Here is a 9,437-nt window from a genome sequence, read left to right as displayed (position 1 = left end):
GAAGGCGGGGATTCCCAGTTAAAAGCCTCCAGAACCTAGTACCAGGCAGACAGAGCTGAAATACTGGGGCCTCTTCCTCTGGGTCTGAATCAGTCGGTGACCCCGCCCCTGGATTCTGCAAGGTGAGATGCCAAAGTTCTCAGACACAGGCATCAGGCCCCGGGGCCCCTGCTCTCCCAGGGCCCAGGACCCCAATCTCAGACCCCTTCCTCCTTCAAGACTTAGGAATCTGCACCCTGGCCCCCTCCTCCCCAAGACTTAGGAATCTTAACTCCAAGTTCCCTCTTCCTTCAGATCCAGGAGTCCGGGACTCTAACTCTCCCATTCCTGGGAATGTAGGAATCCAGCCTCTACCTCCTTTCCTCAGATTCAGAAATCTGTGGTCTGCCCCCTTCTTCCTCAGACCTAAGAAGATGGGTCCCCAGGGGGCCCCCCTCCAGCAAGACCCAGAAGAATGGCTCCAGATGCTCTGCCCCCTTATTTCAAGTTTCTCCTAGGAGTCAGGGCTCCTCCCTCTTCATTTCTCAGCCCTGCCTTCTCCATCTCCCAGACCCCACCATGGGATATCCCTCACCTGCTGCAGTCTGGACCTGGATGTTCCTGTTCTTGCTGTTGGAAGCCTGGGCAGGTGAGGGGTGCCTGGTGGGAGCCCGTGGGAATGCCTTGGTAGGCGCTTGTGATAGCATGCGGGGGGGATGTGAAACATGTGATCACATGTGGGAACTTCTTTGAGCTTTCCTGAGGGTGGATGGAGGCATACACACATAGCAGTGGGTAGGAGTGTGTCAGATTATGCTGCATGTTGCATGAGTACACCAAGCTGGCAGGGCTCCTTGCTGAGTGGTGCAGATATACACAGTATACGGGGCATGTGGACGCATGTGGGAACATGTGGAAGCATGCTCGGGTGTGTGACTCAGTGTGACTCATGGGTTTCAATGAGTGGACGTGTGCATTTGTGTGGCAGCCTGCGCAAGCTGGGGGCCTCACATTCCCAGTGTGGACATGTGAGGAGGCAGGCAGAGAATGTGCCGTATGTCATTTTGAACCCACAGTGGGTTTTCCTGGCCTTTGCACTGCCCCAGGGGGTGACGATCCAAACTCTCTCCCTCCTGCTGCAGGACACGTGAGGGCACAGGGGTCCAAGGTGCTGGGCGGCCAGGAATGTGAGGCCCATTCGCAACCTTGGCAGACAGCCTTGTACCAAGGCATCCGGCTGCTATGCGGGGGTGTCCTCATCGATGACAACTGGGTCCTTACAGCAGCCCACTGTAAAAAACAGTGAGTGGATGCCTGGGGCAGAGGTGGGCTGGGGCCTGGGGAAAGGGGAAAGAAGAGAGCTGGGGACTGAGCCTCTGAAAGAGGAGGGCTGAGGGAGGAGGGGGCTGGGTTCCCAGACTCCTGCCTGGGTCCCAAATTACTTTCCACCATTACAGGAAGTACACAGTACGCCTGGGGGATCACAGCCTGAAGAATAAGGACAGTTCAGAGCAAGAAATGGCTGTGGCTCAGTCCATCCCACACCCCTGCTACAACCGCAGCAGTGAGGACCACAGCCATGATCTCATGCTCATCCGACTGCGTGGTCGGGCATCCCTGGGGCCCAAAGTGAAGCCCATCAACCTGGCGGATCACTGCCCTGAAGCTGGCCAGAAGTGCACCATCTCGGGCTGGGGCACCATCACCAGCCCCCGAGGTAGTAGGAGGGAGAGGAGGAGCTGGCTGGCCCAGTGGACCTCAAGCCATTGGCAAAGCTTTGCCTCTAGAAGGAGATAGAGGAGGGATAGTGATTGTGAGGTTGAGATTCACAGGTGGCCCATGTTGGAAACCTGGAAGGCCATAATATTAACAGGACTGGTGGGAGAAAGAAAGCAAAATAGCAGATTGTTAAACCTGGTTTCCAAAAAATGGATGGGTGAATGAGTGGATAAAGGATGCATGCCTCCTTGGGGTGCCTGGGTGGCTCCATCGGTTGAGTTCAGGTCTCGATCTTGGTTCAGGTCTTGATCTCAAGGTCCTGAGTTCAGGTCCCGACTTGGGCTCCACACCCAGCTTAAAAAAAAAAAAAAAGAATGCATGCCTCCTTCACGGTGGAGAGTACCATGTTTTGTTTTGTTTTGTTTTGTTTTTTTAAGATTTTATTTATTTGAGAGAGAATGAGAGAGAGAGCATGGGGGGAGAAACAGAGGGAGAGAGGGAAGGAGACTCCTCGCTGAGCAAGGATCCCAACTCGGGACTCAATCTCAGGACCCTGGGATCATGACCTGAGCTGAACGCAGACCCTTAACTGACTGAGCCACCCAGGTGTCCCATGGAGAGCACCACGTTATGAAATCTTTCATTGCACAGGATTTTCTATAATCTTCTTAACAGACTTGGGATATTTGGGCTCCTCAGTGGCCCAAGAGAACAAGCTCCTAAGCATCTTCTCCCTTTTGAGCCCATGATTCCTGGCGCCAGAGACTCTCTTCCTTCACACCCAGGAATCCAGTCCCTTCTTCTCCCAAGACCCACTGTCTAGGTCTCCAGCTCCCTCCTCACTCTGGACCCAAAGTCTGGACCTCCATTGAAGTCCTCCTTTTGGGACTTCAGGGTCCAGGCAACCCTTACCCTACTTCACAGTGAAAGAATTGAGACTCAGCTCAGAGAGGCATGTGATTCACCAGGAAATCCAGGATTTTCCAAGCAAAGACAGGATTCAGATCCCTGCCTGTCTGACTCCTCCTTCTAAGGGGACAATGGGATGCTGTGGAAACCCACCTGTTCATGAATCAGTCAGGTCATTTCAAACCATGGCTCTGCTCTTTCCTCTGGGCAAGCCCCTTCCCATCTCTTGCCTCATTTTCCTCATCTGCAAAATGATGGATTTTTAAGATTAGATAATAGATTTTAGGTAATAGATAATAGATTTTTAAGCTCCATAGGGCTCAGGTTAAATCTTTTATCTTCATTGTGTGTTCCCAGTGTTCAGGATGGTACCTGGTACACAGTAGGTACTTGATAAATATTTGTTGAATGAATGCATGGATAAATGAATGATGGAACAAATGAACATATCCCTTTCTTTTTTTTTTTTAAAGATTTATCTATTTATTTGAGAGAGCAGGGGGTGAGGCAGAGGGAGAGGGAGAGAGAGAATCTCAAGCAGGCTCCACACTCAGCTCAGAGCCCAATGTGGGGCTCTATCCCATGCCCTGTGACCATGACCTGAGCCAAAACCAACAGTCAGATGCTTAACTGACTGAGCCACCCAGGTGTCCCCGTATACCTCTTTCAAAAAGCTATTGTGAGTTCAGACTTCTCACAATCAATGAGATTGTGAAGTATACAGCTTCTGGAACATAGAGGTCCCAGATAGAAGTTTTCCCCCCTCAAGTCAATTGCTTAAAGTTTAATAAGAAAGATTAATTCCATTTTCTTTCCTTTTTTATTGAAGTATCGTTGGCCACAACATTCTGTTAGTTTTGTGTGTAAATACAATGACTGGACATTTGTATACACTGCAAACTGATCACCACAATAAGTCTAATTACCATCTGTCACCATACAAAGTTGTAACAATATTATTGACTATATTCCCTGTGGTGTATGTTACATGATTAATTCCACTTTTAGTCATTAATTCAACATTTATTTGTGAACATTTAATTCCACTTTTAGTCATTAATTCACCATTTATTTGTAAGCATCTGGTATACCCCAACTTCTTTACTGTGTGAAGTTTCTATCCTATGGAGTTGCATGCTAGGTGGGGAAAATCGATGATTAAAAAATACATATAAAATGAATTATTAGGCAGGGTTAAGTGCTAGAATGAAATATCATGGAGAGTAAGAGAATAGGGAGTGATGGAGGGGTGACGTCTCTAGGTCATGGAAGGCTTCTAAGATGAGGTGACTTTTGGAAAAAGTAGCATTTAGCTGAAATTGGGGACCTGATGGTCTGGGGTTGGGAAAATTGGAGAGAAAAGGTCAGAGGTGTCATAAGGGGGCACCTCCATGTCTTCCAGTCACCTGATCCTTATTTTGAAAATTAGTGGAAAGAAACAGAAGGTAGGGTCCAACATCCCTTCTCTAGATGTTGGAAAGGAAACAGCAGGGGCCATGGCTTTGTTTAATGTGGTGAGAAGTGATGTACCCTGTGAAATGTGTCAGAAAACTCTCCTGTGTAGCCGTGGATGTACAGAAGGGAGATTAGATCCAGACAGGATTGAGGATGAAAATGGTTGCTCTCTCTGGGAACTTACAACCTCTGCCCCTTCAGAGAATTTTCCTGACACCCTCAACTGTGCAGAAGTAGAAATCTTTCCCCAGAAGAAATGTAAGGATGTCTACGCCAGGCAAGTCACAGATGCTATGATTTGTGCAGGCGACAGCAATGGGGCTGATTCATGCCAGGTGAGTGACTTTTGAAACTCCCTTCTTCCCTTGTCCCTCACCCCCCACAGAGGCTCGAGGCTTGGCAGTAGGGTGACCTCAAAGAGTTAGTATCCAGAGAGGTTACCCCTATCTCTAGAGTGGGAAACAGGTTCAGAGAAGGCCACACTCTCTTTGCAGATCACACTGCACAGGGTTCAGGAATGTTGAATTGTTGCTATCATTTTCCTGGGAACCCTTGTCTTCAGGATGGGGTGCAGAGAGGGGAGCGGATAAGAGTGTAAGAGATGTCCATTAGGGAAAGACTCTGAGGCTAGAGGGTTTGCAAGCTCCCTGCACCCTTCCTCACCAATAGTTTTGGGATTTTGTGCTGACTCTACCACTGACTAGGTAGAGTCTTTTTTTTGTCTTCCCCACTTTTCTTTGGGACCTGACTGGGTTCCTTAGCATGGCTGCCTTCTATGATTGGTCCCTCGGGGAGCAATGCTCTCTTGCCAACTGGGTAGGGAATGGTGCCATTGACTTTAATGGTCCCTCGACAAACTCCCCATACCCAAGATAACAAATCTTGGGATTTGCCACAGATATAACACTCTCATTCTTATTGGCTGCATTTGGGTCCTCAGGACTCCCCCAGGTTTGCCCCCTTCATGGAAGCTTCACCCCCTTTGCTAATGATTGGTCCTTGAAGACAATGCTTCACGCTTTCTTCCCCATTGGCCAGGAATGAAGTCATTTCCATCAGTGTCGTCCCATGAAATCTAATTTCTCGGAATGGTTTTGGTTCCATAGAGACATGATTCCCAAAAGACTTTGTCCCTTGCATGTGTGTGTGTGTGTCCATAAGAACTCTGCTCCTTTCTCCTATGTTTGGTAACTGGAATCAAAGATCTTTTTTTTTTTAAAGATTTTATTTATTTATTTGAGAGAGAGAGAATGAGAGACAGAGAGCATGAGAGGGAAGAGGGTCAGAGGGAGAAGCAGACTCCCTGCTGAGCAGGGAGCCCGATACGGGACTCGATCCAGGGACTCCAGGATCATGACCTGAGCCGAAGGCAGTCACTTAACCAACTGAGCCACCCAGGCACCCTCAAAGATCTTTTCACCATTGACCGGGAATGGAGACATCAGCTCAGTTCCCTCCACGGAATCCTCACTGTCTTCTTCCTGGTTTAGACCTTTGAGACACCATTCTCTTCCCTCCTATTCCAGGATTTCCCCCATTGCCCTAGGACATCCGGTCTGTGTCCCTATACGTGTAGCCCCACCCTTCTTTCTCACCACTGGCCCCAGGGTACAATGCTCTTATCCCTATTGGCTAGAGGGAACCAATCGTGCTACAGAACTAGTACTAACTTCTGGGTACCGCAGGACATCTTAGGTGAAAGTATTCTACTCTCCCCATCCAGGGAGATTCCGGGGGTCCGCTGGTGTGTGGTGGTGTTCTCCAGGGCATCACATCCTGGGGATCGGACCCCTGTGGGCGGCCCGAGAGACCTGGTGTCTACACCAACATTTGCCGCTACTTGGACTGGATCAAGAAGACCATAGGCAGCAGGGTTTGATGCTAGGACAAGCTTTGGACGCTCTTCAATAAAACTCACAACTCATCCTGGCTCCTTGCCTGTCTATGCTTTGGCCCTGTGGGGAGGGATGGAAGGATGGGGGTCTGCGCCTTGCTGAGAGGCTTGATGGGAGGTCTATAGAGACCAGGATCCCCATGGCCACTCTTGGCTATCACCACTGCCTGGAGTGATCCCCTTTTTCTAGAAAGGCTTGGAGGAATGGGAGGTTAATTTCAGGGGGGAAGACACACAAGGATCTCCAAATATCCAATGGGCTGGCCTGCAAAAGACAGATTTGAAAGAACTTCTGTTTCGTTTTTCTGAGCAGCTAAAGTGTTTCTAAGCTTTGAGACGAGAGTTCCCCTCCTCCATTATAAAATATGTAGAGCAGGGTACAGGAAATACATGAGCAGCTTAAATATGCACCCATGGAACCACCACCCAGATGAAGAAATAGAACATTGACAGCCTGCAAAACTCTTAGCGACAGATTCTTTTTCCTTAGGAGAAACAGAAATCTTTCTCACAGCTTAGAGCTTTTCTGCTGTGGTAGAAGGGAATGAGTCACTTCATTGCATGTGTCCAAATTGAAGTGTGGAGAAAAAGAGATTTGGGGGAGTTTTCATTAGAACAGAGGCTTAATGTAAGTTGTCTTGGGAAAGATGTGTGTGGAGGGGGTAGTTATTGTAAGGATATAAATACATTGCAACAGGATGGGCACTGGCTCCCCTCTATCTCATCTCTCTTCACCTGTTTCAATCCTTTCTTGCTACCAACCTTCTAACTCATTGACTCTCTGACGCCTTTCTCTCCTTCATGCCTCTGCATTTTCATAATGTTGGCTCGCTCATGCGCTATTCCAGTCTCTCTCCTTACTTCACAACCTCTGAACTTCACTTTCACCTACCACCAACAGCTTCACTGTCCCAGGATTTCTCAGATTATATTCTCATGCAAGAGAATCCAATTGGTCCAGGTGAACTTTCCTCCTTCAGCCGGCCACATGATAGGTTACTGAATGGCCAATGGTTTGACTGCATTCTGTTCAGGTGGCCAGTCCCAGCCAATCAGTGGATATTTAGAGTCAGGTGACAGGAGATGTCTCTCTCCGTCCTGGGCTGTGGGTGGGACTCTTCTCCACAAGTGGTGTGGGTGTGCAAGAGGCCTCTCGTGCATCAACTTCTGTCCTCCGTGAAAGTTCCCAGAATACCAGACATCTTTTTTTTAAGATTTTATTTATTTATTCATCAGAGACAGAGAGAGAGAGAGAGAGAAAGAGGCAGAGGGAGAAGCAGGCTCCCCGCTGAGCAGGGAGCCCGATGCGGGACTCGATCCCAGGACCCTGGGATCATGACCTGAGCTGAAGGCAGACGCTTAACCATCTGAGCCACCCAGGTGCCCCAGAATACCAGACATCTTGATGAAAACTTTCTGGCTTGGTAGTAAACTCCTGCAACTGGGGATGCATTTTTGGAGGTGATACTCAAGGGTCATCTTGGTCTAAAGAATTGTTTTAGAATTTTTATTATGAACAATTTCAAACATACATAAAATACTATGGGAACCCTTGTATACCACCATCCAACTCAATCAAAACCAATCCTTTCACCTATACTAAACACTTCCCTAATGCCGGAATATTTTGAAACTAATGGTGACCAACCTATTGTTCTTAAATATTTTGTCATATGTTTCTAAAAAAGGGTATGGCAAACTAAAGCCAATGGGCCAAATCCCAAGAGCTAAAAATAGCTTTTACCACTCGATTTGATGACAGGGAGCATTAATTTTGAACTCTAATTAAGCAAGATGTTATCCCCCAAAAATAGTTCCATTCTGCTCATTAATAGACCTGTATGACAAAAATTGGTAACAAATGATTATTACTGTATTTTGGATTTCATCAATAAAATTGGAAATTTATTTTCCAGTTTTCTCTCTTGTTGTAAGTAGTTATATAATATCCTCAACTTTATCTCATGGTCTGCAAAGCCTAAAATATACACTCTTTGGCTCTTTTTTGAGAAAAGTTTGCCAACTCCAGCTCTAAAATCTAGATTATTTTAAAACATAAACACCTTACATTATCAAGGCTTTACAGAGTTAGTAATAATTCCTTAATATCACCCAGTATCCAGGTGGTATTTAAATGGGGGGGAAAAAACAGACAACAGACAACACTTGAAAATTGATTTATAATATTAAGGAGGGGCATGGCTGAGGTCAAGGGGGAAGAGACTGGTCCAAGGTCAACCAGAAATTCAGGAATAGGATCGTGGACTATGGAATCTGGGAGGAAATCAGAACACCAGGCATGGACAAAAGCTGGAAGGATCTACTTAGTCAGGGAGCTTTTGGATAGCAGTGTCAGAGCCCCAGTTAGAACTGGCTTATATGCAAGAGGGGATGGTTGGCTTAGGTGCTTAGGAAGGTTATGGGGATGGTTCATGATGTCAGAATGGTACACGGGTACCAGAGTCTCAAGTACTTGAAATGGTGACTTAAGCCAATCAGATCTCTCACACATGCTGTTGCTCTCTCTCTCTCTCTCTCTCTCTGTGACACTTTCTGTCACTCTGCCTACTTCTCCCTGCCTTTATTTTTCTTTTTGGTGTGTGTGAGTTGTTTCTCATTTCTGCTTGTCTCTTTCCTTCTTCTGTGGATCTCATTCTAGCCTCTGTAGACAGACGTTTTCAGATGGAGAGAACACAGCAGCTACTGACACATCCAATTAAGCAAACACAGCAGAAACAAAGATCTCCATTCTCCTGGCATCTTGATATTACTCCCAGGGAAGAACTCTGATTGGTTCAGTTTGAACTGAGCCCACCCCTTGGATCAATCTTTGTTGTCAGGGAGGAGGCAATGCTCTTGTTGGCTTGGCCTGGGTCGTGCATCAATCCCAGTGGTTGGATGGGCAGATGGGAGGGATTGGAGAACTATGATTGACATTTTTACCAGAACTATGTGAAATGAAAGAGCAGCTTCTCAGAAGAAGTGGGGAGCTGTTCTTGAAAGAAGAGGGAAGGGAATCCAGGAAGTCAGAAACAATGGGTCTTCAGAACCCAAGGGCTGAGTCAGGAGGTTCCAGGGTCACAGTGTCCAGGATCCCTCAGGGCAAGGCACAGCTGACAGGATAACCAGATGCCAGTTCTCAGGTGTGATCATGAGCTGAAGGATGAGTCATCAGGCAATGGTTCAGGACACAAGTTTGAGGGCGAGGGAGGTATGAGGCTGGGTATCTGTGTGGGACTTCAGAACAGGCATTGGTGCTAAACACAAAGGGCACAGGAGGGCTGGGGTTTGACAGTCTCACCAATGTGGGGGTAGGCATCATTAATAGTCCCATAGGGTTCCAAGTCCATTCTGAGCCATATGAGACTTTAAGGGTGTGTGACAGTGTCCCTGGAAAGTTTTCTTCTCAGACTGTGGGTCTGTACAACTGTGATACCATGGGCAATCCTCAGCATTTGAATTCTGCCTCTTCTGACTCCTC

At 47.4% G+C, this 9,437-nt stretch overlaps 1 protein-coding gene across 1 annotated transcript; it reads left to right on the top strand.

Annotated features, from left to right (window-relative positions):
• Window positions 1–558: 558 nt before the first annotated feature.
• On the top strand, window positions 559–5,941 carry KLK8 (kallikrein related peptidase 8). The gene is made up of 5 exons (XM_028091435.1): window positions 559–628; window positions 1,122–1,281; window positions 1,437–1,696; window positions 4,264–4,397; window positions 5,786–5,941. Exons 1-5 carry the CDS (start codon window positions 559–561, stop codon window positions 5,939–5,941), a joined length of 780 nt encoding a protein of 259 aa, XP_027947236.1.
• The last annotated feature ends 3,496 nt before the right edge of the window (window positions 5,942–9,437 follow it).

Source organism: Eumetopias jubatus, unplaced genomic scaffold, assembly GCF_037043125.1.
Source record: "Eumetopias jubatus isolate StellerSeaLion01/CBP00866 unplaced genomic scaffold, mEumJub1_p1.0 scaffold_10, whole genome shotgun sequence".
Taxonomy (NCBI): Eukaryota; Metazoa; Chordata; class Mammalia; order Carnivora; family Otariidae; genus Eumetopias; species Eumetopias jubatus.
This window is presented reverse-complemented; position numbering and strand designations above follow the sequence as displayed.